Source organism: Elgaria multicarinata, chromosome 3 (assembly GCF_023053635.1).
Source record: "Elgaria multicarinata webbii isolate HBS135686 ecotype San Diego chromosome 3, rElgMul1.1.pri, whole genome shotgun sequence".
In the NCBI taxonomy this organism is placed as follows: Eukaryota; Metazoa; Chordata; class Lepidosauria; order Squamata; family Anguidae; genus Elgaria; species Elgaria multicarinata.
In genome coordinates this window covers 54,567,004-54,584,071 of record NC_086173.1, presented here as the reverse complement: position 1 = coordinate 54,584,071, position 17,068 = coordinate 54,567,004, and the positions used below count along the sequence as shown (strand labels likewise).

Genomic DNA, 17,068 nt, shown 5'->3' with positions numbered 1-17,068 from the left:
CTTCCTCGTCTCTTCGCCAGGCAAGTTACACGATCGCTTTCACGTCGCACTGGGGCCGCATGGAAGCGACCTCAGTACGACGTGTGGAATCCCCCCAGGAGAAGTTTACTGAAAGGAACTAAAACATAACATTTAGGGCGCAATCATATCCAGATAGGTGGCAGCCTCCAAGCTTGCAGGCTGCTGAGTATCTGATGCAGAGCGGGAGGAGAGAGCAGTGGCTCTGTGCTCCAGCCAACTTGCCTTTCTGCTAGACAGGCGATTTTGCCCATCTAGCAGCAGTGCCTCGGAGGGTGGGGAAGGAGGCTGGGTCAGCCATAGGAAATGGCATTAAGCAGCTGCCCTACTCCTCATCTTCCTGCCCCCAGAAACACCCCTTTTCCCTGTCTCCACACTCCACTTTTTGAATGTAGAGAAATAGCTGGCCTGGTTCTCTCCACGCCGGCTACAAGCAGGATGAGGACGGGATGGAGAGCATGGTCTGGTGGGCAAAGGATTGCTCTCTTAATAGACCAGAAAAGGCAGTAAGCATTTTATAGGATTCATTATTTATTCGTATCAATTGTTGGTTCTAATTATTAAGAGAGACATGAGAAGCAATGGTTTAGTGTAACTAAGAAATAGGTTGGGTGCTGGTGCTGGTGGGGAAGCTGCAGGCAGGAGGAGTCCTGGTAGTAGGGAGAAGGAGGAAGGAGATGGATGTGGAGAATGGCAGGGAAAGGAGCCTGGTAAGGAACCAAGCTGAGTTTCTGGGCAAAAGAGAGAAAGCCAGCAAGTTGCTTAGCCCTGGAGGCACACAAGCCTGGGGAAGAGGCAGAAAAAGGAGCAGGGGAAAGCTGAGTTCGTTCCCCAGAAAACTGTGGGTAATGAAGGAGGGAAACCAGGATGATCAGGGGTCTGGAAACAAAGCCCTATGAAGAGAGACATGTTTCACCTGGAGAATCATAGAATCATAGAATAGCAGAGTTGGAAGGGGCCTACAAGGCCATCGAGTCCAACCCCCTGCAGGAATCCAACCTGCATTGAGGGGAAACATGATAGCTTTCTTCAAATACTTGAAAGGTTGTCACACAGAGGAGGGCCAGGATCTCTTCTCGATCCTCTCAGAGTGCAGGACACGGAATAACGGGGCTCAAGTTACAGGAAGCCAGATTCCAGCTGGACCTCAAGAAAAACTTCCTGACTGTTAGAGCAGTACGAAAATGGAACCAGTTACCTAGGGAGGTCATGGGCTCTCCCACACTAGAGGACTTCAAGAGGCAGCTGGACAGCCATCTGTCAGGGATGCTTCAAAGTGGATTCCTGCACTGAGCAAGGGGTTGGACTCTATGGCCCCTTCCAACTCTATGACCCTGTTAGATCAATGTTCTTTTCACCCAAGGACGAGATCCAAACAGCCCTTAAGCACGACTCCACCATTCCAACGACAGAGGGTTCAAAAGCGCTTTATTGATTAGTAATCAAGGCCTGGTCTCTTCAAAGGGAGCAATCAGACAAAAGACATAGGGAATATGGTACAGTATTAAAGCTTTCAAGGGGCAGGGCCCAGTAGCAGCATTAACCAATCAGAACATAACACTGAGGCATAGTTAATTATGCTAAACAGTCCTGTAAACAATACCTTTGGCCTGACAGTAAGTTACAGAGAGTTAACTTCAACACAGACAGCTGGAGCCAGGACTCTTGTTTATATTAGTAATCAAGGATGCAAGGACGCACACAAGGAGACATTCTCATACAGGGCATTTTGACATTTTGCTTGGAGTGCAATGGAGATTTTACAGTTTCCTGTTAAAAATGGAGGTGGTTCTGCTAACATTTTCCCCCCTTTAAAGCAATTTAAAAATCAAGCTTGCTAACTTCTTTTAGATCATCTGTGGCTAAGGCTTCACAATACAAATACATTTGCTGGTGGATTACAGACTTTGCAAGATTTTTCATAAAAGACAAAATACAGGGAAGGCAAAAAGCAAGGATAAACAAAAATCATTACAATGGAACAAAATACAATGCAAGAAATCCCTCTTTTAACTACTCCATATTGGACAACTAACTAGTGAGCCATCTAAATAGATCATCAGTGGGTGGTTCAACTGCTTAATGAGGAAGGCAAATTGATAACAGACAACAAAGAAAAGGCTGAAGTGCTTAATTCCTATTTTGCCTCGGTCTTCTCTTAAAAGCGGGTCTATGACTCCCCTGGAAAAAGTGAAGCAGAAGTTGAGGGGGCAGGATTGCAGTTTGAGATTGATAAAGAAATGGTCAAAGAACACCTAATTTCCCTGAATGAGTTTAAATCTCCAGGGCCCGATGAACTGTATCTAAGAGTAATGAAGGAGCTAGCAGAAGAACTCTCAGAACCCTTGTCTATTATCTTTGTAAAATCATGGAAGATGGGTGAGGTGCCGGACGACTGGAGGAGGGCTAACGTTGTCCTTATCTTCAAAAAGGGCAAAAAGGAACCTGGGAACCTGGGAACTACAGACCAGTCATCTCTGAGAAAATTCTGGAACAGATTATAAAGAAGTCAATCTGTAAACACCTTGAAATCAATGCAGTGATTACTAGAAGCCAACATGGATTTGTCAGGAGGTGTAGGGAACGCTGATCAAATTTGCAGATGACACAAAATTGGGTAGGATAGCTAATACTCTGGAAGACAGAAACAAACTTCAAAGTGATCTTGATAGACTGGAGTGCTGGGCTGAAAACAACAGAATGAAACTTAATAGGAATAAATGCCAAGTTCTACATTTAGGGAATAGAAACTAAATGCACAGTTACAAGATGGGGGACACTTGGCTCAGCAATACTACAAACGAGAATTGTTGTAGATCACAAGCTGAACACGAGCCAACAGTGCAACACGGCTGCAAGAAAGGCAAATGCTATTTTGGGCTGCATTAAGAGAAGTATAGCTTCCAAATCACGTGAGGTACTGGTTCTTCTCTATTCAGCCCTGGTTAGGCCTCACCTAGAGTATTGTGTACAGTTCTGGGCTCCATAATTCAAGAAGGACGCAGACAAGCTGGAGCGTGTTCAGAAGAGGGCAACCAGGATGATCAGAGGTCTAGAAACAAAGCCTTATGAAGAGAGACTGAAAGAACTGGGCATGTTTAGCCTGGAGAAGAGAAGATTGAGGGGAGACATGATAGCACTCTTCAAATACTTAAAAGGTTGTCACACAGAGGAGGGCCAAGATCTCTTCTCAGAATGCAAGACACAGAATAACGGGCTCAAGTTAAAAGAAGCCAGATTCCGGCTGGACATCAGGAAAAACTTCCTAACTGTTAGAGCAGTGCAACAGTGGAATCAGTTACCTAGGGAGGTTGTGGGCTCTCCTATACTAGAGGCATTCAAGAGGCAGCTGGACAACTAACTGTCAGGGATGCTTCAGGGTGGATTCCTGCATTAAGCAGGGGGTTGGACTTGATGGTCTTGTAGGCCCCTTCCAACTCTGCTATTCTTTGTTAACTTTCATTTACAACTACCGTAGGGCTCTAAAAGTCCTTGGGTAGAATCATAATATGTGTACACAATTCTGATATTTTGGCTTGTGTGGTGATCACAAGCTTTTGCAGGGCAGGAAGATAAGCTTTTGCAAAGAACATTTGGCAGTTGTGGAACGAAGCCAAGTCACTTATGAGTGGTAAAAGGCACAAATCCTTTCTTAAAAACATTTGCTATGACAATTAAAGAAACACTTGGAACCTACTAAAGTAAGAATTATCAAAATTACAACTACACAATCTTCACACACATGTAAGATAACTTTAGTGTCTTTTAAATGTTGGGTTGAGTACCTAGGTTGCTCCGTGCTGGTTTTTTCGCCTATGTTGCTGGTGGCTTCCGGTGCACCAGAAGGCAGATGAACTTTGCTTTGCCTGTGTCCTTCTGGCACAGGGGAGGCTTTATTTTAGAACAATGTGTCCATTTATCTGTCTATAATAATTTCACTTACAACTTACAAGTACAAAGCAGCAAGGGCTTTCTCAATCCTGGGGTCCTACTTTAAGCAGGTAGGCTGGAATAGGCAGGGTTCTTCTAACGACAATCTCTGGAAAGGTGCAGGTAACGATGGAGCTGGAAAAGAGAAAACTGCAGGGCAATTACATATTCTTGGAATAAAACATTTCCCAATTCCTATTTAATTCTTTCTTGTTCCCCCACTAAAAACTGAGAGGAAAAGCCAAACATTAGCTCAAAATGAAACAATTTAAGACCTTTTTCTGATTTTAACAATGCAATTGGAAATACATCCACCCATTTCAAGGAAATTTCTAATTTGCTAGGGTCTCTTTTCAGGGTCCTATTAACTCTATCTGCCTACCAGACTGGAATCTTCATGAGATGCCAGCCTATTTTTAGGACAAAAGTGCCATGTTCTACACTACCTAAGAAGTAAAATAGCTTTCTAGATCTGATTCTATGGTTTCAGGCCTGAACAAAACAGTAGGTGTTCAGAAAAAAACCTGAACAAAAACAAGTAGGTGTTCAAAAAACTTTTACATTTCAACAAAGTCAATCTGGATTCTTAAAAAAAGATAACAAGTCCATGTCTGCAGGGGCTTTTCTTTTGATGCATTTACAAATGAAGCCAGTAAAAACAATTCACTGTGCATTTATATTCTTTGGCTGATTCTTGGTTCTCAAAAAAGTCTTTCAGTCATTGAAGAGTCTGATCAATGTCCATCTTGTGAGGTCTTTAAACACCTAGTCTTTAAACGGCGGTCATGATGATTCTTGGCACATCAGGGGTAACAAATCCCATCTTTCTGGGTTCTTGAAAACTTTGAGTTATTGTGCTAATTCCAAGTCTCCTTTTTCATAAGGTGGATTCAAATACTGAGAAATGGGCTAGCTCCAATTATGGCAGCTCGCTTGTAGACAAATTAGCCAATTCTTTTGGCAACATCAGGGCTTTTAACAGATCAACTGTTAATTCTCCATGGGTCACTGCTCCACGGGCAGTCACAAATCTTCTTTCTTTCCAAATCTGTCCATGTGATATTTTGAATCAGTAAATATAGTCCTTTGCCTGAAACAAGCATCAGGGCTTCTGTGCATACTACGAGTTCAGCTGCTTGTTGTACAATTGTAGCTGGATCCATCAGTAAACAACTCGAGGTCATCATATAGGTCTGGGCGAGGTTTGGTGCCAAGTTGCAAGACTTCAAGGCATTCATGCTCTGGAACTTCTTTTCTTTGTAGTTCAGGTATCAACGTGGCAGGATTCAATGAGGCAAGCCTTGGGTCCACGAGGAGGTTGATCTCATATCTGGACTGGCAGGCAGGGTTCAGGTGTTAGCTTCTGCCACTGTACTCTACTGGTCTGTGCCACGTTTTTTGCACAGCACACTTGAGGCTGGTAGGGCAAACATAGTGATGCAAGCTGGAGTTTTTAATTGCTTTAATCATTTCACAAGTCCATTTTTAAAAAGCAATAGTTGTATTCTTCTTCTGGCTTCTAATTTCAAAGGATACTGATGCAAGAACACAGGGGTGCTTTTAGGCTTCAATTGTAGTTGCATTTAGGGCTCAGGCTCAGGGCTCAAAGCATTTCAAAAGTTCTATTAGGCCAAAGTTAGAATATCTCTGCCCCCCCAAAAAAAGAACCACTGGGCAATTTTCAGAACACAACGTTCAAAACACACACAAAAATATAGCAATTCAGTATTTCCAATCTTCATCAGCAGAGGATGCAAGATTGTCCATTCACTAACTTTTTCAAGGCAGGGCTTCTTCACCCCCCTTTTCCTTCTGGTCAAAAACCATGCCACGTACACTGACCTTCAAACACTTTCCTTTTTCACTACGTTTCAACTTCTCATCTTCTTCACCTCTGCTATTCACATACTTTACTCTTCTTCAAATCAACTTCACTTCAAATCAACTTCTTTTCAAAACAACCAAAACAACCTTTTTAAAAGTCTTTCAAACTATCTCTTCTGCACAGCCTTTTCTCTCTCTCTCTCTCTCTCTCTCTCTTTTTCAGACATTTCTCTTATCCACTTTTAACAACATACTTTTTCTTTCTCTCATCTTGGCAAAACTGTTGGCAACAAGGACTTGAGCTTTTCAACTCAGGCAGTGAATCTTCAAAGCTATGGAAGACATTTCTTCTGTGAAAATGGGGTTCTAATTATCTGAGGTTTGTGAAAGAGAAAATACACAAAGTCTTCAAAATCTAAAACAAAAACTTTCACTGAAAATAAAACTGCTTATTTCTAGCTGCTAAGCATAGGAGAAGCAAAAAAACACTAGGGAGGAGAAGGAAAACAAAAACTTCAAATTTCTTTCACTTGGGCCGGGTGGAAAACACAAACTGACAATTTTTTCCTTTCACTTTAACACAACACCAACTTTTCTGTAATTCTAAAGGGCGATCCTTTGAGAGGTACATTTACTCAATTACATTTCTATGTTTGCAAATTGATTCCAATGACACAGCTGAAATTAACTTTGGATCAAGTTCAAAAAATCCACAATCTAACATAAAAAAGACATTCATTCACAGTCACAAACATTTTTAACTCATTGTTACACTGTTACAGTTTCAAAATCTCAATTTCAATTTCAATGAAAGCTTTCCCAGAGACAACAACCCCAATGGGCTCGGGGACTCTTTTCCAATACTGACTATAAGCTTCCCATTTCTGAGGTCAATTGTGAACACCCACTCCCTCCATTTCCCGTCAGGGTCCATGGGATTAAAGGTTTCACTCACCAAATAGCCGTCTCCCGTCTTTGCCCTTTCTAATCACGTCTGATTGCAAATTGTTGTTGCCTGTTCCCTTCCATCTGTCGGGTGGAGTCGATTTTGTAACCTTGGCTCGAATGGTCCCGTCAATTCGGTCTCCATGTCTGCACAGTGCATGTTAACCTACTTGAGGCAAGAGAAATCTCTCTTGGCGATCGCTTCTCAATCTAGGCTCCACTGGCAGGCATGAATCCGTCGTGGGGTAGATCCGAGTCAGGCGCCATTTGTTAGATCAATGTTCTTTTCACCCAAGGACGATATCCAAACAGCCCTTAAGCACGACTCCACCATTCCAACGACAGAGGGTTCAAAAGCGCTTTATTGATTTGTAATCAAGGCCTGGTCTCTTCAAAGGGAGCAATCAGACAAAAGACATAGGGAATATGGTACAGTATTAAAGCTTTCAAGGGGCAGGGCCCAGTAGCAGCATTAACCAATCAGAACATAACACTGAGGCATAGTTAATTATGCTAAACAGTCCTGTAAACAATACCTTTGGCCTGACAGTAAGTTACAGAGAGTTAACTTCAACACAGACAGCTGGAGCCAGGACTCTTGTTTATATTAGTAATCAAGGATGCAAGGACGCACACAAGGAGACATTCTCATACAGGGCATTTTGACATTTTGCTTGGAGTGCAATGGAGATTTTACAGTTTCCTGTTAAAAATGGAGGTGGTTCTGCTAACAACCCCTTCCAACTCTACTATTCTATGATTCTGTGAAAAGGGAAGGGCTGACAAGCTAATGGACTTGCCAGGGAGAAGTTAATAAAGGAGGGGCTGTGCTTTACCTCTCCATGGGCTCCATCACACCAGCATTTTATCACACACTTGTCATGCCTGGTTTGTGGTTTTGCAACGCAGTACTCACATGACGTCGTCACTGTCCTGCACTCATATTGCCTCTTCCCCTCCCTTTCCCGTCATATTTTGTAGTGGGTAAAGTCTGGTTTATTTCCTCCATGTGGAATTAAAGCGCCCTTCCACCCCTGTGTATTCCTCACACTTTCTCTTTTGTTGAGGGTGGGTGCTTTGAACATGTGCCTGCTGATGAAAGAGGAGGGCAGGGTGGTTCTCCTCCAGCACACCATGCCCAACGAACTGAGCCAGTCAAATGGGCTTTCGCTGCTCCAAAATGCTTACAACTCCCCCATTTTTAAAGATAAAGAGATGAAACTTGGCAACGTGATAGCTCTTAGGTAGGGCTTTAGGCATGCCAAGATTGAAGCTGATCCCTTCACTGGTTGATTTTTAAGGATTTTTTTAAAAAAGTAAATCTCTCTCAAACCATTCCTCCTCCCCATACACACACACATACACACATCTCTTGATTCTCCATTAATCTACCCCTGCACATTGGCATATCACTTTAATGAACTGTTTATTTTGGATTGCTGGATCTGGAACCAAAGACACGGAACAACTCTCAGGTACAGAAGGGAAATTTTTAAAAAGGCTCTCGTTAAAGACAATTTGGCAAGCATCTGTGTTGCATACTCTTGCACCTTCCCCCCAAAAGAAAAGAAATAAAACCATTTTATAGTCCCACACAGCTCTGCATTTATGGAGGGAGGTTTTATCCTTTACTTTGCTGATGCAGAGAGGAGGGGTGAAGGTGCATGAATATGTAACACGGATGCTTGCCAAATTGGCTTTAACGAGAACCCTTTCTTTTTCTTTTCCCTCTGTACCTGAGAATTGTTCCATGTCTTTGATTCTGGATCCAGCGATCCAAATTAACAGTTCATTAAAGGGACATGCCCGCCAGCAAAGTAAAAGATAAAACCTCCGTCCATAAATGTGCAGGGGTGGATTAACAGAGAATCAGAGAGTTGTGTGTGTCTTTATAGGAAGGAGGAACAGTTTGAGAGAGCATTTTTTTAAAAAATAAAATACTTTTTAAAATCAACTGATGAAGGGATTGGCTTCAAACTTGGCTTGCATAAAGCCATATTTAAGAGCTATCATGCTGCCAAGTTTCATCACTTTATCTTTAAAGCAAAATGCTTTAAAGATAAAGCATTTTGGTTAATTCCAATAGGCTATAATGAAGCAGTTATCTGAAAATGGAACGGAGGCAGCCATGCCATGTCCATCACAACATCTATCAAGAACAAGAACCAATGAACTGGAGGGGGAAGGAGGCAGGGCGGGGAGCAGTGGAGTGGGAGAGCGAATAAGCCATGAGATGAAATAGCACAACAGCGCATGCACATGAAATTGACCAGCACTTGCTGTGTTAATGAAACAGAGGCCAAAATCATGGGTGCATATCCAGGGGGGGGGGGGGAACAGGTGTGATGGAGCTATGTATCTAAACAGTTTGGGATGTGATGAGGTTGGAGGCAATGGGGCGCCTTTGCAGCAGCAGAGAGAGAGAGAAGGAGGGGGAGAGAAGAAAGGAATGGGGCTTTCACAAGATTCCTCTTGCGTGAGAGGTTGAGGCTTCTTTAGGTCAAAGAGTCCTAACTATTGGACAGTTAGGGTGCTGCTTATATGCCCCCAGCCCTATAGTCTGGGCTGGTCACGGCCGAGTCCCTGTGTATCCAAATAACACACAGGGACTCCTGGGGGCAGGGGGGAATGGGGACAGGTTTTCTCAGGAATAAAAAAACCCTAGGAAAATCCGATTCTTCCTGTGGGAGGTGTGGGCGCCCATGCCACCTGGTGCTGCGCTTACTTGTGAGTAAGTGCGGCACTAGAAATGGGCATGGAGCCGCACTGCGTGGCTCTGTGCCCAGGGGGGGGGGTTGACAGCCATTCCGCCATCCCTGTGATGACGGGGGGGGGGAGTTTAAGGGGCATGCGGTCATTTCCCCCCCCCTTACTTTTTTGCTGGAGCGGGGCCTCGCTTTAGCACAACCAGCCCAGCTCATGGAAAAAAAATGGTGGTCGTGACATGCCTCTTTCCTCTCGGCATGTCACATGCCACATGTGGACCCAGGGGGAGGATTTGGGAACCAGGAAATCCAGAGTTCCTCTCTGCTCCCTCCCAGAAGACTGGGAGGTGTAGAAAAGGCTGATGTGTGCTAGATTCGGGAGTAAACTGAATGACAAACTTTCCTTCCTCCAAATGTCAGTTTCTAGCAAATATCCATTATACTTCAATCCTCTGCATCTGTAGGAAGACCAGTGTTTTTGATTGAGGTTTGAATACTCTGACATATAGAAAAATGAAACATTCTACATACATTCAACCTTTGGTGCTCCTTCCGCCAGAAACTTAGGGAAGTCCAAGCCTGAGTCAGTTATTTTTCATCATCTGTTAAAAATCACCCATCCCTGCAGCGTGTAGTGAAATCTAGTGATGGAGCACCTAAGTCGCTAACCTTGCCATTCACTGCGGTCTCTTGGGCCAGAGTGAGCGGGGCCGTGGTCAAGGATTATGAGAAAGATGTGGGAACGAGGACATCCTTCTATGGATTCACAGCCTACTCCTTAGCATCTTCTGTTGCAATACTGGGCCGTCGAGGATTCAAGAAGGTGCCCATCGGAAAGGTAAGGCAGCTACCATACATTATCTATATGCCCCCGACCTCCCCCCCACCCCATAGGGCAAACAGGAGCTTTGGGGGCAAAGGAAAATAGTGGAGAAGAAAAGTTTAGCACACTCACCCACCAACAAGCTCCACAGCTCAAATCTGATTCCCAACTCCCCTCCACTACCTGCAGCTGGTTTTGGCTTCTTCTTTTTTTAAAAGTGGGCGATCTCATCACAAATCAAGCAACATCTCATCTAGTTTGGCCCTTAGAGCTCTGGCACAGCATAGATGCCCTGAGGATGTTTCCCCACCACCACCATTAGCTCCAAAGCCAACAAGCAGCCGCTGCAAGCAAACACACCTGCAGAGAGGTAATATTGGACAGTATAGTTTGCAGAGTGTTGGCTGCTGATACTATCTAACGTGTTAATACTCAGGTGTCGTTGCATAAACTCTAAGCAGTGGTTCCTCCCACTGTCAACATTAATGATCTGGTGAGATTAGGCTTGGCAGTAGAGGAGCTTTTACCTCTCGGATGTGTTTTATGTCCTTGAACAGTGACCAACTGTTGTAACCCTTTGGTCAGCACTTCAGAGAGGCACAGTACCTGCTTTGTATTGATTTAGATGAGTCTGGACCCCCTCCAGATTCTTCAACCAGCACTCCAAATTTGGCAGCGTAGTCCATCTTCTCCCTTCTCTCGTTTTGAACCCTGTTCTGTTGCTCTGAAAAGCTTGGGTTGGCCATGCATCATTTACATAAATGATTCAGATTGAGGTTTGGAGCAGAATGTGATTTTTGGTTGGCCAGCATAGAGCATGCCCTCTCCTACCCATTCATTAGATGTGCTTCTGGCAGCACTTCTGTTCCATCTGCTGTGCCCCCCTACCAGCGCAAGTGTGGTGTGTTTCCTAGGAGATCAAGTACCTCCATTTCCTGGAAGGGCACAGAGATTACGAATGGCTGAAAGCGCTTCTGCTGAACACGAGAGTCAGGAAGGGATTTTTGGACATCTATGGGTGAGAGATGCTGTGTGCTTTCTGGGCCCTTTTCAAAACCATATTCCTCAAGCATTTTGCAACTTTAGTTTCTCTTCACAGAATGCTCTGTGTGACAATCCCCTGAGGGCTACTCCTGGCCTACAACACACCCCAGCTGGGAGCAGGCATAGATTAGAGTCAACTTCTCACCCCTTCTTTTGGTGGGAAATATACCACAGTATCTCCTAGCCCCTTGTGAACTTCACAAAGCCTGCGACGTGTTAGAGAGACCACGCCAGCCTCCCTCACTTAGTTCTGCCTAACTTGTAGGAAAGGTGGCCAAACCAGTTTAGGGTTGAATGGGACGTGCTCTGCCTGAAGGTCTTTCTTTCCTTTCCTAGGCCAAGGCCTCGGGACAAATTTGATAATGATTTCAGCCTGGATAAATACTTTGTGATTCATCCAGACGTTCTTAGATACATGAAAAACAGGTAAGTGGGATGTGAAGTTCTCTTCAAAAATAAGGGACATGTTGGATTTGTCTGGTCCAAATGAGCAGGTTGTCAATTCTTAGTGAATGCCTATTGGAGACCATGTGACCTCTCCCTCTCCAATAAGCATTCAGGAAGAACTCCTGGGCTCTTGAAAATGCTGGGGGTGTTGTTTAAAAAAAAGGGGAAAGAAAGAAGGAAGACCCCTCAACAACTGGCAACATTTAAAAAGGTATGTGGACACTTTGTCCGCCTCCCCAAGGAGAAAATTCTCTGGAATTTTACTTTCCCCAGCCTCTTTCATCTGAGTTTTTGTTTTCCCCCTACCCCCCCCCCCCCATGAAATGCTAAAAATGGAATGGTCAAAATTTTTGGCAGACCGCTAATTTCAATTGTCACTGCACATGGGGAAGCTGCCATGGTCAAGACAGGGAGTACCGGTCTCCTATTGCATGGATATTCATAGCTTACAAAGCCAGGGTGAACATGATGATGTTCCAGACATCATATTTCAAGAATATCACCCATCTTGAACTCTGGCACCACTTCATGCAGTTGGTGATTATAAGTGTCATACAATCAGTCTCTTCCTAAGCCCTCCTTAGCTCATCAATCTTTTTGGAAAGACACATTTGATATATATGTTTTCTTTGTTAATTTATATTGCTTGGGGTGTGGTTTTTCTCTTTATCAACTCAACAAAAGGTATTATTTAAAACATGTCATCTGTTTTATGCCCCATTGTAGGTTTTTAAACTCCTCAAGTCTACACAAATCTTACTGGAGGATCTATAGACCCACAACAGGTGCTTTCCTTCTATTAACTGCACTCCAGCTCTGTGACCAGGTAAGGATTTACAGGGGCTGCACAGGACATAAAGTTGATAATCTGAGCCATATAGTTGGAGCAACTAAGGGCTGACCTTCATGTTGGGTAAATGGGACATTTGTCTCGAGAACCAGCTCTGCAGGACATGTTTACCTAGCAACAGCTGGATCTGCTTCTGCTTCTTCCTCTGGCTACTTTGGGATGATCTACATGAGGGTTTTTGTTTACCAGCATTGCAATGCCTGCCTCACTGGCACTCACATGATGCACACCACAAACTGTCCTCTTCATACTATTTCTCCCTCAATATTCCATTGTTTTTCAAACTACTTTTGTGATGGTTTTTCTGAAGCTGCTGGTTTCCATGCACTACAAAGACACGCGTGTTCCATCCTAGCGGTATTATAAATGTTACCAGTAAGAGTGGATTTAAAGCTCAAAGGCAGCTCCACCCACCCAATACACACACACACACACACACACACACACACACATCCTTCCCCTCCTCGTCTACAATTTTTTGTTTTTTTGAGGCTACCTTTGACTGCACTCATGTGGAGGAGAGGAGCTCTAAATTGTTGGGAATGTTGCAACCTCGTCTACAAGTTACTGGAAGGGGCCAGTGTTGCAGTTAGTTAATGCATGGGAATTTAGACCACAGCTGGCCTTAGGATCTCTATTGCCTACAGTGTGGTTTCCTGTGATTTCTTCCTTTCGCTCCTCCCCTTCCTTCCCCCTCTTTCTCTCTCTCTCTCTCTAACTTCTTCCATTGCTGGGAGCACTTGTGTTTTCTCTCTAGCTCCTGCCATTGTTATAGAATACAAATGGACTGAACAAACCATCTTTTTGAAACTCTATGCTATACCTGCACACTTTGTGCAAGAATAATGTGAATAAACTTTTTTTTTTACCTTTTCTCCACTAAAGAGTGTGGCCTCCATTTTAGCCTTGTATGCATGTGGACTGGTAAATGCTCATTCTCTACTGCCTTTTGTTTTTTCTTTGTTAACTGCCTTTCTAACGAGAGGCATCAATACTAAATTATTCCCATCATGAATTATCATGCAAGTTACTTTTAAGCCTCTGTTGCTGCACACCGTCAAAGATGCACATACTGTCAGTTCAGACAAAAAAGGAAAGGAAAAGGAAACTCCTCCTATTTTTCCTGAAATTACATTTGCGTGTGATGCGGGATCACATTATAAACATGGTAGATACTGCACTATATTTATCAGCATCTGTCACCACAGCAATGAATCTGTTTTGCAGAAATGTCAGCATGGCGATGCCTGACACATGAACAGAGCTCTCGTGTAGTTCTTGCCCTAGTCTCTGGCACAAGCATTCTGCCTGATGCAAGATGGACAGGAGAAATAAGCACGCTGCTGGGCTGTTCCCAGTCTTCCCTAATGCCTTCCAGTCCTTGTCTCACTGCCTGTATCTCCTTCTCTCATATTGTTATTCTTTACATTATTCCTTCATTGCCTTTAAAAAAAAGGCCAAATTTTGCAAAAGAAAGAAAAACATTCAGCCAGTTTGAAATATGCAGGTTGAATGAATGTTGTGTATTATCTGATTTGCATAACTTAGTCCAGCTGCAACATTTTTGTTTTATAAATGACAAATATATGCCCATCTCCTCCAGGCTTCATGGTTTAAGTCGGAGCTCCACAGTCTGCCAATACTGCATGCCATAATTTTGTATGTCAAATTTCCATCTTGCCCACCTCCAGTCATCATTAGTTTCAGAATTAAGGCCTTAAAGTAGACCTGATGCTGGAGTTGCTTTGAAGATTGGGGAAGTAGTGTTGCTTTTTCTCCGGTTCAAATCTTGCCCCCACCAACTGCTGTTACCTGTACCAGTGGGGTGGGGGGTAAGTACAGAAAAGTGTACTTATCTTTCCCCCCCAATCCCTCAGAAGGTAACATCAGCTTTTGGGGTGAATGCTTCCAATTGGGGAAATGACAAGGGAATAAGAGTTAAGCACCCTCTCCCAGAATGCCACTTCCCTGATCTACAAAGCATCCCACATAGACCTGCTAATAATTGTTGCGATTGTTTTAATCTCTGCAGTAGATCCCAATCATGGATCTTCCATAGCACACTTAGCTTGGCCCCAAGTCTCATTTTCCAGGGGGCTGTCTCTCACAGGGGATTTCCTGCAGCACATAACGTCATGGCCTGTGTGCTCCCAACCAGTTGCTTCCGTCTCGAAAAGCCAAAGTATTGGAGACTCATTCTACTCTGTTCTTTTTAGTTAAAGCAGCTCCCAGGCTCTTCCTCTGCAATATGCCCCATTCCTCCACATGAAATTCTCTGCATGTCTTAGTGACCTGGCTGGGACCCCTCCCCCAACCATTCCTTTTCCTCACCTGTTCCTGTTGAAAGCCGTGATTTTGCACTTCCTTATTGCTGCATTACTTCGCTTCTCTGATGTTTCTGTTATTTAGCTTTTGCTTCTCTGATGTTTGTGTTATTTAGCTTCTCTGAAGTTTGCTTTACTTCGCTTCTGTGATGTTTGGAGTAAAAACGGGTAGGAAGCTATATAACTCCATGACAGTTTGCTGGAATTGGGTGAAATTGCGGTGGTGGGGTGCTCTCATAGGGAGCCTTCATACTCTGTCCTGGATAATTTGGGATTTTTCCTTCTTCATGGAAGTTTCCTTCTTCCCCCATCCCCCCACTTTCCCCTATTCAGCAGTTACTTCTATTCCTTTCCTTTCCCCTTTTTTCTTTGTACTTTGACCCATTTCTGAATGTGCGCATTTCCAGAGTTGCAAACAGGGAGCTTTTACTATTTTCTTTGCCATTACACAACAGTGCATTTGTACTGAATCGAAGTAGTGATCTACTGCGGGATCAGGATGAGGAGAGGCCGTCATTGTGAGCAGAGAGAAGTGGAAGAAAAGGACAAAAGGGGTTGAGGCTTGAGTTCCCTGGCTGGGGCTAATTTGCCTTCATGAAACTACAGCCATTTCTAGTGTATTAATTAGTTTCCATTCATAAAAATGTAGTAGTAGCTGGGGAGCCTGGACAGGAGCAGAGAAACAAGTTTCTTTCATTGATGACATTTGGTTCTACTCTGCCCCACCCACCGATGACCTGGAAGCATATTTTTTCAAGCACTAAAAAGCCAGGTTTTAGGGGAGGTATCCGCTATTTCTTAAAGATGCAGTTAATAACAACGTGGTTTCCTCCTGTGGTTATGATAGGGTGACCATATGAAAAGGAGGACAGGGCTCCTGTATCTTTAACATTTGCATAGAAAAGGGAATTTCAGCAGGTGTCATTTGTATGCATGTCGCAGCTGGTGAAATTTCCTCTTCATCACAACAGTTAAAGCTGCAAGAACTATACTGCAGCTATACTGTGACCAGATTTAAAAGAGGGCAGGGCACCTGCAGCTTTAACTGTTGTGATGAAGAGGAAATTTCACCAGGTTCTCCATATATACAAATGACACCTGCTGAAATTCCCTTTTCAATACAACTGTTAAAGATACAGGAGCCTGGTCCTCCTTTTCATAGGGTCACCCTAGGTTATGAAGATGGCTCCCAGCCCTCCTTTCCTGCAGCCAATGCAAGCTCTTTGTCCTGTTAGCTCTTTGTCCCTGATTATGACTCCTTGCCTTTCGCAGGTCAGCGCTTATGGTTACATCACAGAAGGCTACCAAAACTATTCCGATCATTATTACGACAAGGAAAAGAAGAAGCTAATCTTCTACTCCAACCATGATTTTGATCTGGAACGGAGGGTATGGAAAAAACTTCATGATGAAAACATCATGAAGCTCTACCAGCGATCTTGACCAAGATAGAACTCGGATGGTTAGCTTTTTTTTCTTTTCTTTTTTGGCTCGGAGACAGAAACTTTGGAAGCAGGGCTGTCCCTCGACCCAAGCCATATTTTTATTTCTGTTGAGAGGCTCCTTGCCACTAAAGACTATGGAATTCATTCTCGCAAAAACATCTACCCCACTGCACACACAGTTGCCAGTTATGTGACAAAACAAAATTCAAAAGGATTCTATTATGTAAGGACATAATTGGTGGGGTTAATTATTTCCTGAGAGTCTATTTTGACTATAACGAGACGGTTCAATCCTCCTGGTGCTACCTATGGAGGCTGGCCACTTCTTTCCAAAGTCTCAGGCCAAGATCATTCCCATGGCTGCTACCTGCTTTGAACCTCATACTTACAGAGATGTATTCTGCTTCTGAACTAGCTCTGTGCTTGCGCATGGCATATTTTCGAGAGGTGGAAACGAAGTTTTTGTAAGTAATGTAGGTCAGTGCTATGTCTGCTTGGTTAGTTCTTGCCCCTTTGCTCACTGAACAACCCACGTACTTCCGATATGTGATCGAGTTTGCTGTGGCTTGTTCCACCCCCTCAGTCCTCCCACCAGCTCTGGCACATATCCCAGATGCCTTTGCAACATAACTCCTTGTTACCTCGGTCCCTGTGTCAGCATCCTTTCTGCCATTAGGGTTGCTGGCCATCGAGGGAAACTCCCCCACCCTGTA

General features: G+C 43.8%; 1 protein-coding gene across 1 annotated transcript in view; it reads left to right on the top strand.

Annotated features, from left to right (window-relative positions):
- The window catches only part of ST6GALNAC1 (ST6 N-acetylgalactosaminide alpha-2,6-sialyltransferase 1), a 44,209-nt gene extending 27,777 nt beyond the window's left edge, over positions 1 to 16,432 (top strand). The window contains exons 5-9 of the mRNA XM_063121509.1: positions 10,122 to 10,260; positions 11,160 to 11,263; positions 11,626 to 11,715; positions 12,463 to 12,562; positions 16,183 to 16,432. Coding sequence (XP_062977579.1) covers positions 10,122 to 10,260; positions 11,160 to 11,263; positions 11,626 to 11,715; positions 12,463 to 12,562; positions 16,183 to 16,353 — 604 coding nt within the window. The 3' untranslated portion in view covers positions 16,354 to 16,432. The remainder of the gene's footprint in view (positions 1 to 10,121; positions 10,261 to 11,159; positions 11,264 to 11,625; positions 11,716 to 12,462; positions 12,563 to 16,182) is intronic.
- Positions 16,433 to 17,068: the final 636 nt, after the last annotated feature.